General features: G+C 46.4%; 1 protein-coding gene across 1 annotated transcript in view; it reads right to left on the bottom strand.

The window, feature by feature from the left end:
• LOC141122958 (uncharacterized) overlaps positions 1-20,478 on the bottom strand; it is a 76,182-nt gene extending 55,704 nt beyond the window's left edge. The window contains exons 1-2 of the mRNA XM_073612019.1: positions 20,334-20,478; positions 412-699 (exon numbers count right to left, since the gene is read on the bottom strand). Coding sequence (XP_073468120.1) covers positions 412-699; positions 20,334-20,376 — 331 coding nt within the window. The 5' untranslated portion in view covers positions 20,377-20,478. The remainder of the gene's footprint in view (positions 1-411; positions 700-20,333) is intronic.
• Between the last annotated feature and the right edge of the window lie 528 nt (positions 20,479-21,006).

The following is a 21,006-nucleotide window of genomic DNA, read 5'->3' as shown; positions in this document are numbered from 1 at the left end:
ACTGGTTCCCAAAAAGTGTTAAAAGTGTCAGATTATACACCGCAATATCGCAGTCCCGATATAAGTCGCTGATCATCCTCGCCATCACTAGTAAATAAATAAATACATCTATCCCATAATTTGTACACGCTATAACTTTTGCACAAACCAACACGCTATAACTTTTGCACAAACCAATCAAATAAAGAAAGCTGTATTTGTGGGAACAGAAGGACGTCAATTTTATTTGGGTGCAGCATCGCACGACTGAGCAATTGTCAGGTAAAGCAACGCAGTGCCGGATCGCAAAAAATGGCCTGATCATGAAGGGGGTAAATCTTCCAGAGCTGAAGTGGTTATTAATGTCATTATCATGTGGATGAGGGAAAAAGGGGTGCCAGGGAACGTGAAATGTAAGCAGATTTAACTTACCTGGAAGAGCGGAAAGGAGAGCTGATATGTAGAGGGGCTTTTCTATCTGACAATAGTAAGTCTTGCGTTTTCCCTCTCCTGATTTCCGTGTCTTGCATTTGACTTCCTGGGGTTTCATATCATTGCTGACATTGTTCAGACTTACTGGGCAGATGATTTCTTTGTTATCACACCATAAATGAATTTCCTTCTCATAACCTTCCGTAGGGCTCTGGTGGTCATCACTGCAGGTGACTGAGACCTTCTTTCCCCTCCTGAGACACATTACAGATTCTCCATCAGAGAGTCCTGGAAAAGGAAATTAGGTTTAAATATGATGCAGTGTAGTCCATGGCTCACCCGAGGAAAGAAGGAGGTCAGAGGAAACAACCTTTACTGTAATAAGTATAAGGAAACCCCAAAAAGAAGACAAAGTGATATACAGTATATGATATGCTGAAATTCAGACCGATACATGGATAAAAACATTTTGAAGTTTTATTCCATCACATAAAACAAAGCTTACTTAATAAATGTGTCTATAAACGAGGGGCATTCAAGTGGGACTTTTAATTTTACAGATACAAAAACAGGATGCTAGCGTAGCATGGCTGTACTACATGCAGTAGTTAGTGGCAAGCGTGTCCTATTACTGATAGGTGGCGCACATGTCACGGGCCATCAGCATGGATTCATGAAGAATCGTTCTTGCCAAACCAATCTATTAACCTTCTATGAGGAGGTGAGTTGCCATCTAGATCAGTGGTTCTCAACTCCAGTCCTCGGGACCCACCAACAGGCCAGGTTTGCAAGATAGCTGAAATACATCACAGGTGATATCACTTGCTGCTCAGTGATTGCAGTATTCTAGTCTGCAACTCCCCAAGGTAATACTTAAAATCTGGCCTGTTGGTGGGTCCTGAGGACTGGAGTTGAGAACCACTGATCTAGATAAAGGAAGGCCCGTAGACGTGGTGTATCTGGATTTTGCAAAAGCATTTGACACAGTTCCCCATAAACGTTTACTGTACAAAATAAGGTCTGTTGGCATGGACCATAGGGTGAGTACATGCATTGAAAACTGGCTACAAGGGCGAGTTCAGAGAGTGGTGATAAATGGGGAGTACTCGGAATGGTCGGGGGTGGGGTCCCCCAGGGTTCTGTGCTGGGACCAATCCTATTTAATTTGTTTATAAACGACCTGGAGGATGGGATAAACAGTTCAATCTCTGTATTTGCAGACGATACTAAGCTAAGCAGGGCAATAACTTCTCCGCAGGATGTGGAAACCTTACAAGAAGATCTGAACAAATTGATGTGGTGGGCGACTACATGGCAAATGAGGTTCAATGTAGAAAAACGTAAAATAATGCATTTGGGTGGCAAAAATATGAATGCAATCTATACACTGGGGGGAGAACCTCTGGGGGAATCTAGGATGGAAAAGGACCTGGGGGTCCTAGTAGATGATAGGCTCAGCAATGGCATGCAATGCTGCTCCTAACAAAGCAAACAGAATATTGGCATTAAAAAGGGGATCAACTCTAGAGATAAAACAATAATTCTCCCACTCTACAAGACTCTGGTCTGGCCGCACCTGGAGTATGCTGTCCAGTTCTGGGCACCAGTCCTCAGGAAAGATGTACTGGAAATGGAGCGAGTACAAAGGACAACAAAGCTAATAAAGGGTCTGGAGGATCTTAGTTATGAGGAAAGGTTGCGAGCACTGAACTTATTCTCTCTGGAGAAGAGACGCTTGAGAGGGGATATGATTTCAATATACAAATACCGTACTGGTGACCCCACAATAGGAATAAAACTTTTTTGCAGAAGAGAGTTTAACAAGACTCATGGCCACTCATTAAAATTAGAAGAAAAGAGGTTTAACCTTAAACTACGTAGAGGGTTCTTTACTGTAATGCCCCGTACACACGGTCGGACTTTGGACATTCCGACAACAAAATCCTAGGATTTTTTCCGACGGATGTTGGCTCAAACTTGTTTTGCCTACACACGGTCGCACAAAGTTGTCGAAATTTCCGATCGCCAACCACGCGGTCACGTACACCACGTACGACGAGATTAGAAAAGGCCGGTTCAGAACCAAGCGCGGCACCCTTTGGGCTCCTTTTGCTAATCTCGTGTTAGTAAAAGTTTGGTGAGAGACGATTCGCGCTTTTTCAGACTCGTGGCTTTCAGATCATTTTCTGCCGTTCAGTTTGTGCTTGTGGGTTTGTATCTGCTCTTCAGTGCGTGCAGCAAGTTCCGCGTGACTTTAGGTAGTCATTGTATTCTTGTTCGTTTGTTACTGGTTTTCAGGTCGCTCTTCACAGGCCTTGCTGTTCTTCAGTGCGTTCTGTTACTTAGTTCTGAGCAGCCGACCGTTTTCTAGCCATGTTTCGTATGCGTACTCCTCGTAGAGTTCGTGCTGTGTGGGGGCTTGGTGTTGGGGTCCTGACCTTGACACAAGTCCAGTCCATGAACAGGGTGGGGAGGAGTTCATGGACCAAGAATTGGTTGCTTCAGCGTGACCAGTTCTGTCATATGCCTTTGCTCTGTGAGATCCGTGAGAATAATCCTGATAATTTCAGGAACTTTCTCAGGATGACGGACCCCGTATTACACCGTTTGTTGGCTTTGCTGACCCCCTTTATCAGCAGGCAGGATACCTGCATGAGGCAAGCCATCACTCCGGAGTAGAGGTTGGTCGCTACCTTGCGGTATTTGGCCACAGGGAGAAGTCTGCAGGACTTGAAGTTCTCGACAGGCATCTCCCCCCAGGCTCTTCTTTGTGGACATTTACTGCTTGTGTTTGTTTTAGCTGACCCTGACAGAAATGTGTGGAGTCCAGAAAATGTTGTGATTGTGTAACCTTATACAAAGCACTGTTGGCTGTTATTTACTAAATGCAAAGACACTTTTCACTACAAGTGCACTTGCAACTGCACTGAAACAGCACTTATAGTGCAAAGTGGATTTGCCCTTAGGAAATTACCCCCATTTTCTCATAAAACAACAATTACATCACCCCAAAAGTGTTGTAGCCTTGAGACAATAATCCACACATTCTTGATGAACAATCTTTTTAATACCTGCACAATCACATGTGCATTTACCAAAGGTTTTTCTGACAAACCAACATGTTTGTTGTATAACAATTTTTGTGGTGTCATTATCCAAAATCAAAATGTGCATTTTATAGAAAACAGGCCTGTGTAAAACCAACAAGAAAGACACAAATCTTGATCTTACAAAGTTCACATTTGGTAGAACTGGAAGGCAATATCAGACATGAGTATTTAGGAACTGTGTTTGATATTGCGTTCAGATGGGGGAAAATCACCCCTGGAAAAGCCAAATTTGGAAGATGCATGCAAATTTCCCAATGTCAACATGTGCTATCTGCCATCAGGGGGGATCAAGGGACGTGTTTTGGGGGAGAAAGCCCTTCCTCACCGCTACTTTATTATTGAGGAAGGGGTCGCACCCCCAAAACGCGTCCATTGATCTCCCGTGATGGCAGATAGCACATGTTGGCACACTGTGTGCATCCTCCAAATTTGGCTTTGAGAAAAATCACAAAAACATTTCGCACATTGTAGCAGACAAAAGAAGAAAGTGATTTGGAGGGGTTTTAAACTCGCCCCAAAACATCAATGATGTTTTTATATTTTGGAATAACATCATTGATGTTTTGCTTGATGTTTTCCAATTGTAAATTACACCCCATGATCTCCCCAATCAGGATCTGGGCACTTTCGGATGTGAAAGGATCTTCATCCACAACCTCACGATCACCTAAAAAGAGAGGAAACCCAAAATAAATTAGGTTTCCAAAAAAATGCCGCCATCCATCTCTTACGTGAGCCTGTGGTCGCAGACACTCACCTGTTGTGGTGACTAGTTCCACCATGTCTTCCTCCTCCTGCTCATCTTGTGTTGGGGGGATTTCCCCTTCTTCCAGAGGGGGGGGGGGTCTCTGGTCTCCTCGGATGAGGGGTGTCCTCCGAGTCTTTTCTCCCCTATGTAAAACAAAAATGGTATAATTAGCACACAGATATTTAATGTCAGAACTATAAAGATGAAACATTGCTTGGAAGTGGGGTACAATTATCTATTTTAGCAGAGTTCCAAGATGTAGCTTTTTTAGTGTCCTTTGTCAAGCTGCAATACTTTACCTGTTTAGTACAAGCTTCACAGATGGAGACCCCCCTATAGTATACACTGGAGCACCTGTGTGCCCCCCCTAATAAAAATGGTGTTCTGGGGTCCCACACTAGTGCTCCAGTGTCCAGATGTGAAAACAGCTGCTGAGTGTCCTCTCCTTACACACAATCTAGTTTGCATTTCATTCTAGTAACAAAGCCCTCTACACAACCCAATTCTTTGAAGCCAAGTATAGGGCGTCAAAATGGTGGCCAAATGCATATGGGCTAAACAATGGTATTGTATAGTCCGAAATAAAAATGTGTGATCCGAACGAATAATGTGCCCATGAACATTTTAAACATTTTAAACTGTACAACAGTTCCTAAAAGCACATGGAGCAGCACGAACGTAATAAACCCAAAAAGAATAGGAACACAGCACAACTACTTACTTTTTTGCAGCACTCTCCGGATCTTTCTGTACTGCTCATGTTCTCGTAATTTCAGGTCCGACCACCGCTTCCTGAGCTGATCTTTCGATCGTCGTACCCCGAATTTCCGGTGCAGACTCCTGACCACTTTCGCCATGATCTTGGCCTTTCGGACATTGGGGTTGGGGTAAGGCCCATACTTTCCATCATAGTCGGCCTTCTTCAGGATGTCCACCATCTCCAACATCTCCCCAAAGGACATATTTGAGTCCTTCAATCTCCTTCTGGATCGGGAAGTTTCAGGCTCCGGCCTTTCCTCCTCCTCCTCCTCCTCGTTGCTACAATTAGCACGATCCTGCTGTCTATTCGCCATGTGCTCTTCCCCCACTGCGCCGAACGAAAAGGGGCGGGGAATAGACTAGAAAGAACGTCAGGGGCGGGCGGAGTTATACGCATGCGCAGTGTGTATAAATCATAACACGCGCGCGTCTTACGTACGATCTGTGAGCGGAGGAAGGAGCATCAGAGACGCCGATCGTGATAACGAAGGTAGGATCTAAACTTGTGCCTATACCAGGGCTGTGTTTTGGCCTAGGCCGACAAGGCCTAGGCCTAGGGCGGCACTTTGCGGGGGGTGGCAAAAAAAGCCGCCCCCCCGCATAAGAGAAAGTCCCCCCACCCGATTCCCGGCTCCCGCGGCCGCCCCCCGCACACATGCAGCCCACGGCGGCCGCCTTGCTGTAGCGGCGCTGTTGTGTATGGGCGTGCTTGGCAGAGGGTGGAGGGGCGTGTGTATGGGCGTGCTTAGCAGAGCTCACGCCCCTCCACCCTCTGACAAGCACGCCCATACACAGCAGCGCCGCCCGCTACAGCAAGGCGGCTGCCGTGGGCTGCATGTGTGCGGGGGCGGGCGCAGGAGCCGGGAATCAGGAAGACGGGTGGGGGGACTTTCTCTCATGCGGTGGGCGGCGTGTGACTCACGCCCCCATGAGTGGGCGATGACTGGTGGAGGTGGAGCCTTATGCTCCGCCTACCCTCCTCCACACTGCTTGACCCTTCTCCTCGGCACTGGGGCAGGGTTTGGCAGTGATGTCAGGAAGAGAGAAACAGAGAGAGAGGCACAAGGGAACCCAGGTAAAGTTATTGAATAAATTATAAGAGTTTTATGGGAACAGTGTTGGCATTTGATGGCACAGTGGCTACAATTGATGGGGCACAGTGACAGCGTTTGATGGGGCACAAAGGCTGCGTTTAAAGGCACAGTGGCTGCAAATGATGGGGCACAGTGACAGCGTTTGATGGGGCACAATGGCTGCGTTTAAAGGCACAGTGGCTGCAAATGATGGGCACAGTGACAGCGTTTGATGGGGCACAATGGCTGCGTTTAAAGGCACAGTGGCTGCAATTGATGGGGCACAGTGACAGCGTTTGATGGGCACAGTGGCTGTGTTTGGTGGGCACAGTGGCTGCGTTTGGTGGGCACAGTGGCTGCGTTTGATGGCACAGTGGCTGCGTTTGATGGCACAGTGGCTGCGTTTGGTGGGCACAGTGGCTGCGTTTGGTGGGCACAGTGGCTGCGTTTGATGGCACAGTGGCTGCAATTGATGGCACAGTGGCTGCGTTTGGTGGGGCACAGTGTCTGCGTTTGGTGGGGCACATTTGCTGCAATTGATGGGCACAGTGGTTGTGTTTGGTGGGCACAGTGGCTGCGTTTGGTGGGAATAGTGGCTGCGTTTGATGGAACAGTGGCTGCATTTGATGGGACACAGTGAGGCTGCAATTGATGTCTTTTTTTCTGAATTTCTTAGTTTGTTTGCACCCCCCCCAAAAATTTTCAGCACCAGCCTCCACTGGCATGTGCAAAGTGCTCCATGCATGCTAAAATCAATGCAAACCCTTTAAACAGTCCACATTTAGTTGCAGTCTCCAGGAAGTGGGGAAGGGTACCTGTTCCCCCCTCCCCCCTGAAAGGTGCCAAATGAGCCTAAAGAGGAAGGGGTGTGGTTTACAGATGATAGGGTTGGCCTTAAACAGGAAGGGGTGTGGCCTTGGCAGCAAGGGGTGGGTCGTATTTAAATTAGGGGGGTGCATGAGTTTAGTCAGGCCTAGGGCAGCACAAAACCTAAATACACCACTGGACTATACTGCTTCGAAATGGAAGCCTATATTGTAACAAGATTAGGGGAGTTTGGCCTGACATTAGGGTTTGTCTTGTGTGTGGGTTCAACGACCACAATTTCCTGCCCCTGTTTATTGACAAATACAGGGAGCTGCCCTGTCTGTGGCAGGTCAGACACCCCCACTATAACCATAAACAGAAGAGGCAGGCAGCGCTGGAGAAACTGCTAGAGTTGGTGAAGCCGGTGGTCCCCACAGCAACTATCCCTTATTTAAAAGCTAAAATTGGTGGTCTGAGGAGCACTTATCTTAGGGAGCGCAAGAAGGTCACAGATTCCCAGAGGTCCAGAGCTGCAGCAGATGACGTTTATGTCCCCAGGCTGTGGTACTATGAGAGACTGCGATTTCTGTCAGACCACACTGAAGTCAGGGAATCCCTCTCCACTCTTCCTTCCACGCTTCCTTCCATACCAGCTGAGGCTTCTGATGTCCAACCTGGGCCTTCCAGCCAGGAAGAAGTGGAGGAGCCCAGCTGGAGTCAGGTATAGCATTCTTCTACAGATTTCTGGGCAATAAATAAATGATGTTTACTAGATGTTATTATTGATCACTAATTGCTGATTAAAAAAGTGTTTTACATATCAATAGACAGTAGTGGGCACCCAAAATTGGGACAAGAATGAAAACTGCTGGGCTCAGAAGGATAGTCTGTTATATTTGTTAACATTCAATTTGCAGCAGTCAGGAGGTGAAAATTGTGTGTGATTGATGGAAAAAATACTAAAACTATGTCCCTTTTTCATACACAGGAAAACCTCAGCCAGGAGGAGGTTGTGGAATGTGGCAGCCAGGAGGAGGCGGGGATTAGTGGCAGCCAAGAGGATTTGGGGATTAGTGTCAGCCAGGAGGAGGCGGGGATTAGTGTCAGCCAGGAGGAGGCGGGGCTAAGTGTCAGCCAAGAGAAGCCTGGGACAAGTCGCAGCCTGACTGAGTCTCAGGTTCCTCCCCTCCGCCTGCCATACAAAAGGGCCAGGAAGGCCACTCCCAGTCCTGTGCAGGATTCAGCATACAGGCTGATCCAGGAGGCTTCTGCGTCCCTCAGAGCCTTCCCCAGTCCTGAAGAGGCCTTCACTGCATGGCTGCCACCAAATTGCAGGGCATGCAGGAGGGCCAACGCAAGCTCTCTGAGGACCTGATTTATAAAGTCCTACGTAAGGGGGAGAGTGGGGAACTGACACCCAAGACGGATGTCATTGAGATCGACGATCCTCCTCCGCCTCCTCCTCCTCCTGCTGCCACAACTCCACCACCACAGCCACAGCGTGGAAGGAAGCGTGGAAAGAAGACCAAAGAGTGATTGCCCTGGGTTCAGTCTGGTCTGACAGAAGATGCAGTCTCTCGTATGACCACAGCCTGGGGACACAGATGTCATCTGCTGCTTTCCGGATCTCTGGGACTTCTGGACCAGACTGCACTCCATTAGATATGGACTCCTCAGGCCACCAATTTTGCTTTTAAATAATTGATGTCTGCCCTGGGGGTCCAAGGCTTCGCCAATTTCTGCAGTTTCTCCAGCGTTGCCTCCCTCTTTGTTTTTTTATAGTTGTGACCCCTTAATAAAATTTTTTTAGGTAAATTCTACTCTCCTGTGTGTGTTTTCATCCAAAAAGGACAGTTTGTTGGTGACGATTCAGGTACATTTCTAAAGTACAATGTGAAATTAACAAGGGACAACAACACCAAACAATCTCCTACAGATTAAATAGAACAACATATCAATGGTGTTGTGGGAACTTGTCACAAAAAACACACAAACATTTTCGGGAGTACAAATCCAAATCACCAAAAAAAAAAAAAGAGAAACACAAAAAAAGATTCTACATTAAAGACAAAAAAAAAAAAAATATATACAAAAATATGTTGTCAGATGTGAGAAATCAAAATATATTGAGGGAATCCCGATAAATAGTAACGAAATAAGTTTGTGAGAAGTGTGTGTGAATATGAGCAGCAAAACTACTTAATTCTTGTCACATTATAAAGAAGAAGAGAGTGCGCTGTATTAAACCATTTTGAACATTGCAGCGTGACGAAAGTGCTATATCCATTGCGAACGCTAAGTTTACCAGAACGAGCTGTCCCGTCTCGGAATTTCTTCTGAGCATGCGTGGCACTTTGTGCGTCGGAACAGGCCACGCATGCTCAGAAGAAATTCCGAGACGGGACAGCTCGTTCTGGTAAACTTAGCGTTCGCAATGGATACAGCACTTTCGTCACGCTGCAATGTTCAAAATGGTTTAATACAGCGCAATGGTCGGAATTGACGCGATCGAATTTTGTTGTAGGAAAATTTTATCTCCTGCTCTCCAACTTTGTGTGTCGGAAAATCCAATGGAAAATGTCCGATGGCGCCCACACGGTCGGAATTTCCGACTACACGCTCCGATCGGACATTTTCCATCGGAAAATCCGACCGTGTGTACGGGGCATAAGAGCGGCAAGGATGTGGAATTCCCTTCCACAGGCGGTGGTCTCAGAGGGAAGCATCGATAGTTTCAAGAAACTATTAGATAAGCACCTGATTGACCGCAACATACAGGGATATACAATGTAATACTGACATATAATCACACACATGGGTTGGACTTGATGGACTTGTGTCTTTTTTCAATCTCGCCTACTATGTAACTATATCTTCAGACCCTAGTTGTTAGTCCCTCCAGCCTCCATGTGTCATTGTATCTTCAGACCCCATTAGTCAGTCTCTCCAGCCTCCCACGTGGCATATCTTCAGACCCTAGTTGTTAGTCCCTCTAGCCTCCCATGTGGCATATCTTCAGACCCTATTTGTTGATCCATCCAGCCTCCATGTGTCATTGTATCTTCAGACACCATCAGTCAGTCCCTCCATCCTCCATGTGTGATTATATCTTCAGACCCCATCAGTCAGTCCCCTTCATCCTCCATATGTCATTATATCTTCAGACCCCATCAGTCAGTCCTTCCAGCCTCCATGTGTCATGTCTTCAGACCCTGTCAGTCAGTCCCTCCAATGAGTCATTGTATCTTCAGTCCCTCCTCATCTACGTTCTGTCAGTCTCTCCATCCTCCATGTGTCCTCAGCCACCATTAGTCAGTCACTCTATCCTCCATGTGCCTTCAGATGCCCCCAGTGCAGCAGGTGGACAGAGCCCTGCAGAATCCAGGCACAGAGGCAGCAGCAGACGCAGTTGCCCCCCCGGGAGGAGATGGGCTGTGGTCAGTGAACACCCAGCTGAAGCTGAGGCTCTGGGTGAGCGGGGAGGGAAGCAGCACCAGCAAATAGGTGGGCCAGAAGCAGCTGAGCCGGTGCTTCTGCAGGTAATCCACTGCCAGCCACAGGTCAGATGCGCTGCCCAAGAAGAAGACCAGCAGAGCCACCACCACCCATAGCCTATCCCAGAGAGTAACGGGGGTAACAGGGAGCAACAAGACTACTGTCCAACTCTGTCACCATCATGGGAGGAGACCACTTTCGGGGCCACACCTGGCTCTGCTGACATCCATGAGGGACTCTTACTGTGTCATGATTATGCAGTAGTGTTTGTCTGTCAGCTTACCTCTCCATGTGTTCAGATTAAGAGGCCAGCCACTCTCACCTGGCTGCTTAAATAATCTCTAGTCAAAGCATGGCTCCACCCCAGCCCCTATTAGGGAACTCTATAATACCTGTGCACTGCAAGCCAGCCCCACTGATCAACCATTGTGTGTTTAGCTTCCATGTGTAACTTGCTGTTTCTCCTACATCTGATTCCAGTTACTGATCTTGGCCTGTTCTCGACTATTCCTGTCTGCTTATGACCCTGACCTTTGGTGTGTTCTATGTTTATCCTTGTCTGCTAGTCGCCCCGACCTTGGCTTATCCCTTTACTATCCTTGTTGTTCCAGCCTGCTGCTTCCTTCCTCTTTCTCCTGTAGTCTACTGTGAGCGTGAGCTGTGAGACCCTGGGGGCTGCGACCTGGTGTTACTTTCTCGGTCCTCACCCGAGGCTGGGGTTATACAGCCACATGCCTGCTTGATCTCCCGAAAAGAGATCTGAGGAGTCGGTAAGGGGCCATCTTCTTACATAGGTGGAGGAGCTTTCCTGTCATCACTGAATCCTGGGTGATCTAGCCATATGTCATACACCATTCGGATGCTCATCACTCTCTCCCTGGCATAAATCTTGCACCTATATGAACTGTACACTTTTGTGCACTCTGCATTTTGGACTTTACGTTTTTTATTAGCATTTTTTCTTTGGTTATTGTGTGGGTCATAATATCACTGCTATAATTTACGTACAGATATTTATATTGTACTCTTCAGGATGTACTCACTACTTTATTTGTCTTATGTCACTTATTGCAGCGCAGCCTTTTAATTTTTGATCCTGGATAATCAATGCACAAGATTGATTGAAAAATGTGTGAAATTGCACAAGAGATGAATCTTTCTGTGGGAACGGTTAACATAATCTTTCACGAAAATTTAGCGCATGCTGTGTACCAAGATAGCATTATGCTTTGGACAGCCACAGAAGAGTTGAGGGCCAGGATTTTCTGGATTTCATCATTACATGTGACCAAACCTGGGCATATCAGTTCCCCCCGGAGTCAAAACGAGCATCAAAGCAGTGGAAGTGTGAAATGTCGAACAATTGCGTCTGCAGGTAAAGTGATCGCAAGTGTTTTCTGGGACAAACGTGGTGTTATTTATGTGAATTTTCTACTCCGCGGTGCCACTATCAACAGGGAATACTATTGTCGTGTTCTGAGAGATGTGCATACACGTCTGCGGAAAACACGACCAGGTTTGATCACTAAGTGGGTCCTGTTTCTCCAGGACAACTCACAAGCTCATACTGCTCACCGCACTATGTGCAAATTCCAGGAAATCATCTGGGAGGTATTGCCATATTCCCCTTACAGCCCGGGCCTCGCTCTGAGTGATTTCCACCTATTTGGACCCCTAAAATAGTTCCTCGGAGGTCAGAATTTTAGCAATGATGATGAAGTGAAGCAGGCTGTCCTAGGATGGTTCAGGCGTACTGACAAATCTTTCTATGCAGATGCTTTCCAGGCATTCATTAAATGCTGGGATGAGTGGATACAGTAAATGTAGCAGGGGAGGATATTGAAAATTAATGCAATTTCCGCTACTTGAAATTTGTTCTTTTATTATATCAACTCACAGGGTTTGACTTGAACGCCCCTCGTAACACCATCAATTTACCAACATGACACAATTACATCAGGCCCTGCCCCCCAAGGACCCTATTGGGGTGATTTGAGGAGCAGAGGTACAGGAATTAGGTTGATCTGAGGTGTGAAGATTCAAGAATAGGGGTTGATCTGAGATGTGAAGATGCAGGAATTGGGGTGATCTGAGGTGTGGGGTGAAGGTGCAGGAATTTGTGTGATCTGATGAGATAAAGGTTCAGGAATTGAGGTGATCTGGGGGGGTGAAGGTGTACAAGTTGGGGGGATCTGAGGTGTGAAAATTCAGGAATTGGGGTGATCTGAGGGGTGAAGATGCAGGAATTGGGGTGATATGAGGTGTGAAGGTGCAGGAATTGGGGTGATCTGAGGGGTGAAGATGCAGGAATTGGGGTGATATGAGGTGTGAAGGTGCAGGAATTGGGGTGATCTGAGGTGTGAAGGTGCAGGAATTGGGGTGATCTGAGGGGTGAAGGTGCAGGAATTGGGGTGATCTGAGGGGTGAAGGTGCAGTAATTGGGGTGATCTGAGGGGTGAAGGTGCAGGAATTGGGGTGATCTGAGGGGTGAAAGTGCAGGAATTGGGGTGATCTGAGGTGTAAAGATGCAGGAATTGTGGTGATCTGAGGTGTGAAAGTGCAGGAATTGGGGTGATTTGAGGTGTGAAGGTGCAGGAATTAAGGTGATCTGAGGTGTGAAGATGCAGGAATTGGGGTGATCTGAGGTGTGAAGGTGCAGGAATTGGGGTGATCTGAGGGGCGAAGGTGCAGGAATTGGGGTGATCTGAGGGGTGAAGGTGTAGGAATTGGGGTGATCTGAGGGGTGAAAGTGCAGGAATTGGGGTGATATGAGGTGTGATGGTGCAGGATTTGGGGTGATATGAGGTTCTCACTGGATCTGACATGGATCACAGTAATGCCCCGTACACACGATCGGACATTGATCGGACATTCCGACAACAAAATCCATGGATTTTTTCTGACGGATGTTGGCCCAAACTTGTTTTGCATACACGCGGTCGCACAAAGTTGTCAGAATTTCCGAACGTACACCACGTACAACAAGACTATAAAAGGGCAGTTCAGAACCAAGCACTGCACCCTTTGGGCTCCTTTTGCTAATCTCATGTTAGTAAAAGTTTGGTGAGAGACGATTCGTGCTTTTTCAGACTCGTGGTTTTCAGATTGTTTTCTGCTGTTCAGTTTGTGCTTGTGGGTTTGTATCTGGTCTTCAGTGCTTGCAGCGAGTTACCCTTGACTTTGTCATTGTGTTCTTATTCGTTCGTTACTGATTTTCAGGTCGCTCTTCACAGGCCTTGCTGTTCTTCGGTGCGTTCTGTTACTGCGTTGTGAGCAGCCGACCGTCTCCTAGCCATGTTGCGTGTACGTACTCATCGTAGAGTTCGCGCTGTGCGGGGGCTTGGTGTTGGGGTCCTGACCTTGACACAAGTCCAGTCCATGAACAGGGTGGGGAGGAGTTCATGGACCAAGAATTGGTTGCTCCAGCGTGACCAGTTCTGTCATATGCCTTTGCTCCGTGAGATCCGTGAGAATAATCCTGATGATTTCAGGAACTTTCTCCGGATGACAGACCCCGTATTTCACCGTTTGTTGGCTTTGCTGACCCCTATATCAGCAGGCAGGATACCTGCATGCGGCAAGCCATCACTCCGGAGCAGAGGCTAGTCACCACGTTGCGGTACTTGGCGATGGGGAGAAGCCTGCAGGACCTCAAGTTCTCGACAGGCATCTCCCCCCAGGCTCTGGGGATCATTATTCCAGAGACCTGTTCTGCCATCATTCAGGTCATGCAGAAGGAGTATATTAAGGTAAGATTTATCCTTTAACATCACATTTTATTGTATATAATGTTTGATAATATATTGTATTTCTTTCCTCATTCCCTAATTACCATGATTGGAATATGCTGTGAATGTCCCCTTTGTCCTCATGCATGCTGTAATTTTTTTGAATTTTTTTTTTGCCCTTCGTACATATTTGCCTTCACTTACCTCCCCAGCATGCTCTCCTGGCCCTATATTCACCTAGTGTAGTCACTTAACAATGTATTTTGTCAGCTCCATAGTAGTGCTTTACCCGAAATGCCTCCTAAAATGTTTTAAATTGTGATTTGTGCTTTAAATTCAGGCAGAGTGCCAGATTTTTTTTTTATGTCTCAAAATCATTTGGAACCCTTCCCCCCCCCATTGCTAACTCAGCTGATACTAATCCTCTATCTGCTGACTTTGCCAAACCCATACACACTATACCCACCTCTTTTGTGGTCAGATTTCTGGATGAATTCCCCAAAGCATGTAGTGCAAGGGCCTACCTGAATACTTTAAAATTGTACTTTTTTAAGTTTCTGTATCATATTAGTATCTTGATAGGTAATAACAGAATGTAAAAATGTGCTAAAATGTGTACAGTGTGTATTTATATCTTTGTATTATGACACTTCTTACCTGTCCAGTGGGCTGCCAATAGTGTAAGTAAGGAGGGGCTGGCCAAAGTAATACACATTATTTAGGCATTCATCTCTCAATGAAGTGGAGAGGGTTACCTGTTCAAAACATCTCCATCCCCCCCATAAAATTTATAAAATGGCCCATGGGGGGGGGGGATCTGATAGGTGGACCTTATACCTTTGTCTTTAAATACTCCCTAAAATAAATGTAATACTGATGTTGGCCAAGAATGTTTGTGTCTAATCTGCTCTCCATGTTTATGTGCAAAACGAATAATTTTTATTTCTTGTTTGACTCCACAGTTTCCTTCCAATCCACACGAATGGCAGACTGTGGCCTCCCACTTTGCCCAGCGGTGGGACTTTCCTAACTGCGGAGGGGCAATTGATGGGAAACACATCCACATCGTCCCACCACCCAACTCTGGGTCGTACTATTTCAACTATAAGGGGTTCAATAGTATAGTGATGTTGGCGGTGGTGTCGGCTAATTACGACTTCTTGTATGTGGACGTGGGGAAGAATGGCCGGATGTCCGATGGTGGAGTCATCGCCCAGACGGAGTTTTACAGGCGTCTCCAGAATGACAGCTTGGACTTGCCACCTCCAGAGGACAATGTGGAAGGACTCCCATTCGTCTTCGTTGCTGATGAAGCGTTTGTGCTGGGGGACCATCTTATGGGGGCCATTCCCTATGAGGACCCTCACCCCGGAACAGAGGGTTTTTAATTACCGGCTGGCCAGAGCCCGAAGAGTGGTGGAGAATACATTTGGAATCCTGGTCAGCCGGTTCCGCCTATTTCTGACACCCATCCATATGGCGGAGTATAAACTTAATCATATAATCATGGCGTGCTGTATTCTCCATAACTTTATATGCAAACATTCGGCCAACTATGCTGGCTCAGTTGGGCCTGAGGCCGGAATGATACCTGAAACAACACTGACGGCGCTTGAAAGTGGCCGTCCTGGCTTGCCCTCCCTGAGTGCCCATGATGTCCGGTTACGATACCTGGAGTTCTTTGCAGGTAGGGGGCCATCAATATGCCAGAAAATTTGCGAAACCTTTATCAAATAAAAAACCAAAAAAAAAGAAAATCTTTGTGGACATTTACTGCTTGTGTTTGTTTTAGCTGACCCTGACAGAAATGTGTTGAGTCCAGAAAATGGCGTGATTGTGTAACCTTATACAAAGCACTGTTGGGTGTTATTTACTAAAGGCAAAGACACTTTGCAATACAAGTGCACTTAAAACTGCACTGAAACTGCACTTGTAGTGCAAAGAGGATTTGCCCTTAAGAAAAAAACCCAATTTTCACAGAAAACACCAATTACATCACCACCAAAGTGTTTTAGCGTTGACACAATAATCCACACATTCTTGATTAACAAACTTTTTAATACCTGCACAACCACATGTGCATTTAGAAAAGGTTTTTCAAACAATATATATGTATAACAATTTTTGGGGTAGCATTATCAAAAATAGAAATGTCCATTTAAGATAAAACAGTCATGTGTAAAACCAACAAGAAAGACACAAATCTTGAACTTCCAAAGTTCACATTTGCTATAATTTGAAGGCAATATCAGACATGAGTATTTAGGAACTGTGTTTGATATTGCGTTCAGATGGGGTGAAGTCACCCCAGGAAAAGGCAAATTTGGAAGATGCACACCAATTTACCAATGTCAACATGTGCGACCTGCCATCACAGGGGATCAATGTAGGCATTTTGGGGGAGAAACCCCTTCCTCTCAGCTACTTTATTATTGAGGAAGGGGTTGCACCCCCAAAATGCCTACATTGATCTCCCGTGATGGCAGATAGAACATGTTGGCACACTGTGTGCATCCTCCAAATTAGGCTTTTCTAAAAATCCCTAAGACATTTTTCACATTGTAGCACACAAAAAAACAAAGGGATTTGGAGGGGCTTTAAACTCGCCCCAAAACATCAATGATGTTTTTATTTTTTTGAATAACATCATTGATGTTTTTCTTGAGGTTTTCCAATTGTAAATTACACACCATGATCTCCCTGATCAGGATCTGGGCACTTTCGGATGTGAAAGGATCTGGATCCACAACATCACGATCACCTAAAAAGAGAGGAACCCAAAAAAAAAAGGTATCAAAAATATGCCGGCATCCATCTCTTACATGAGCCTGTGGTCGCAGACACTCACCTGTTGTGGTGACTAGTTCCACCACGTCTTCTTCCTCCTGCTCTTCTTGTGTTGGGGTCTCTGGTCTCCTCGGAAGAGGGGTGTCCTCCGAGTCTTTTCTCCCCTATGTAAAACAAAAATGGTATACTTAGCACACAGATATTTGATGGCAGAACTAGAAATAGGAAACATTGCTTGGAAGTGCGGTACAATTGTCTGTTTTGGCAGAGTTCCAAAATGTAGCATTTTCAGTGTCCTTTGTCAAGCTTCAATACTTTACCTGTTTGGTACAAGCTTCACAGATGTAGCCCCCCCTTATAGTATACCCTGGAGCACCTGTGTGGCCCCCTAATAAAAATTGTGTTCTTTTGTCCCACACTAATGCTCCAGTGTCCATATGTGAAAACAGCTGCTGAGTGTCCTCTCCTTACACAGAATCTAGTTTGCATTTCATTCTAGTAACAAAGCCAGCTACACAACCAAATTAGTTTCAGACAAGTAGGGCGTAAAAATGGTGGCCAAATGCATATGGCCTAAACAATGGTGTTTTATAGGCCGAAAGAAAAATGTTTGATACGAACGAATAATGTGCCCATGAACATGAAAGTTGCCATTTAAAAATGGACACTTGTAAGAAAAGCACATGGAGCAGCACGAACGTCATAAACATAGAGAATAGGAACACAGGACAACTACTTACTTTTTTGCAGCACTCTCCGGATCTTTCTGTACTGATCATGTTCTCGTAATTTGAGGTCCGACCACCGCTTCCTGAGCTGATCTTTCGATCGTCGTACCCCGAATTTCAGGTGCAGACTCTTGACCACTTTCGCAATTATCTTGGGCTTTCTGACATTGGAGTTGGGGTAAGGTCCATACTTTCCATCATAGTCGGCCTTCTTCAGGATGTCCACCATCTCCAACATCTCCCCAAAGGACATATTTGAGGCCTTAAATCTTCTCCTTCTGGATTGGGACATTTCTGGCTCCGGCCTTTCCTCCTCCTCCTCCTCATTGCTACAATTAGCACGCATCTGCTGTGTATCCGCCATTTGCTCTTCCCCCACTGCGCAGAATGAAAAGGGGCGGGGAATAGACTAGAAAGAAGGCCAGGGGCGGGCGGAGTGTGTATAAAGTGTAACACGCGTGCGTATTACGTATGATCTGTGAGCGGAGGAAGGAGCATTGGAGGCGCCGATCGTGATAACGAAGGTAAGATCTAAACTTGGGCCTATACTGCTTCGAAATGGAAGCCTATATTGTAACAAGATTAGGGGAGTTTGGCCTGACCTTAGGGTTTGTCTTGTGTTGTGTCTTGCAGAGAAAATGGATGGCTTCAACGACCACAATTTCCTACCCCTGTTCATAGACAAATACAGGGAGCTGCCCTGTCTGTGGCAGGTCAGACACCCCCATTACAATAATAAACAAAAGAGGCAGGCAGCGCTAGAGAAACTGCTGGAGTTGGTGAAGCCGGTGGTCCCCACAGCAACCATCCCTTATTTAAAAACCAAAATTGGTGGCCTGAGGAGCACATATCTTAGGGAGCGCAAGAAGGTCACGGATTCCCAGAGGTCCGGAGCTGCAGCAGATGACGTTTATGTCCCCAGGCTGTGGTACTATGAGAGACTGCGATTTCTGTCAGACCACACTGAAGTCAGGGAATCCCTCTCTACTCTTCCTTCCACTCTTCCTTCCACCCCAGCTGAGGCTTCCGATGTCCAACCTGGGCCTTCCAGCCAGAAAGAAGTGGAGGAGCCCAGCTGGAGTCAGGTATAGCATTCTTCTAAAGATTTCTGGTCAATAAATAAATGATGTTTACTAGATGTTCTTATTGATCACTAATTGCTGTTTGAAAAAACTGTTTTACATATCAATAGACAGTAGTGGGCACCCAAAATTGGGAAAAGAATGAAAAATGCTGGGCTCAGAATTATAGTCTGTTATATTTGTTAACATTCAATTTGCAACAGTCAGGAGGTGAAAAGTGTGTGTGATTGATGACTAAGGTGTCCTTTTATGAAAGTGCGGTAAAATACCGCTTTTCAGTTCACAGGCATTCTCAGAGGATATACACTATAAATTCCTATCCTGCTGGTTTTGGCGTGTGTACTTTCTCCAGAATATCAGCCAGTTTCAGACTTCTCACTCTGATTCTCCACTTCTGAAATGGTGAATCAGAAAGTGAGAATTCTGTCACAGATCGCCAGTGAGGTGCCGAGATCGCACCTTCATAAACTGGCCGTTTCTGTGAAGTCAGTTACAAATTCTCACTGTGCTGAGATAATCAGCGGAGAACATCTTCTCCACTAATTATCTCAGTTTCATAAACTGGTAATGAGCTGAGATCAGCGGTGAGACTCGGGACCGCCGCTGATCTCAGTTTCATAAAAGGACACATAAAAAACTAAAACTATGTCCCTTTTTCATACACAGGAAGACCTCAGCCAGGAGGAGGCTGTTGAATGTGGCAGTCAGGAGGAGGCGGGGATTAGTGGCAGCCAGGAGGAGGCGGGGCTAAGTGTCAGCCAAGAGAAGCCTGGGACAAGCCTGACTGAATCGCAGGTTCCTCCCCTCCGCCTTCCATACAAAAGGGCGAGGAAGGGGACTCACATGCAGGATTCAGCGCTCAGGCTAATTCAGGAGGCTTCGGCGTCCCTCCGAGCCTTACCCACTCCTGAAGAGGCCTTTGCCTGCATGGCTGCTACCAAACTGCAGGGCATGCAGGAGGGTCAACGCCTCCTGTGTGAGCAACTTATTTATAAAGTCCTAACTAAGGGGGTGAGTGGCGAACCCACACCCAAGACCGACGTGATTGAGTTGGACCATCCTCCTCCTCCTCCTGCTGCCACAACTCCACCACCAGAGCCACAGCGTGGAAGGAAACGTGGAAAGAAGACCTGAGAGTGATTGCCCTGGGTTCAGTCTGGTCTGACAGAAGCTGCAGTCGCTCGTATGACCACAGCCTGGGGACACAGATGTCATCTGCTGCTTTCCGGATCTCTGGGACTTCTGGACCAGACTGCACTCCCTTAGATATGGACTCCTCAGGCCACCAATTTTGCTTTAAAATAATTGATGTGTGCCCTGGGGGTCCAAGGCTTCACCCACTTCTGCAGTTTCTCCAGCGTTGCCTCCCTCTTTGTTTAGTTGTGACCCCTTAATAAAATTTTTGTTTTGGGAAATTATACTCTCCTGTGTGTTTTCATTCAAAAAGGACAGTTTGTTGGTGACGATTCAGGTACATTTCTAACATAAAATGTGAAATCAACAAGGGACAACAACACTAAACAATCTCCTACAGATTAAATATAACAACATATCAATGGTATATCTATATCAGGTTCTCTTTAAGTTATAAATGTGGAGACTTACCTATCACACCCACAACAAGGACCCAGAAATAGAAGGTCATCATATTTCTCCTCCAGGAGGTCCGTCTGGCAATGAAGGGACGGAGGAACACGGCTCAGTCTACTCCAACAGTACTGTACGTGCCTGAGAGAGGAGCAAGTGGTCTGGTGAAAAATAGGAAGTGGTACAGGAAGGAACATTGCCTAATATTTTAAGATGAGGTGCTAAGATCCTATGAGAAATTTCTACTGAACAGCTTTAACTTCCCCCATCATAACACCCAACAGAAGAGGGGAAGTTCTATAAACCCCATGGACATCGGTGTACTGCCAATACCAGGAGAGTGACCTGAAGGTCTATAGAATGTACAGATCTTCCTCTAGGACAATGGTTCTCAACCTGGGGGTCGGGACCCCCTCGGGGGTCGAATGATTATTTGCCAGGGGTCACCAAATCCTGGGCTGTTCCTGAAGCCTGCACCGCTCTCCCAGCCTTTTCGCAGCTGCCCATTCAGTTCACAGCATGGCTGGGGGCAGAGACTAGGGGTCAGCTGACTGGTGAGGAATGTGAAGTGGGAGGGGCTGGAGGAGACCCCATCTCCTGATTTCAGCATAGGTGTCACTGCTGCAAGACACCACAAAGTAGGAGACACAGTGAGTAACATTACCTGTGATTAAAGTTGTCATTAAAAGTC

Source organism: Aquarana catesbeiana, linkage group LG01, assembly GCF_042186555.1.
Source record: "Aquarana catesbeiana isolate 2022-GZ linkage group LG01, ASM4218655v1, whole genome shotgun sequence".
Taxonomy (NCBI): domain Eukaryota; kingdom Metazoa; phylum Chordata; class Amphibia; order Anura; family Ranidae; genus Aquarana; species Aquarana catesbeiana.
The sequence above is the reverse complement of the archived record's forward strand: the minus strand, read 5'-3'. Positions and strand labels throughout refer to the sequence as shown.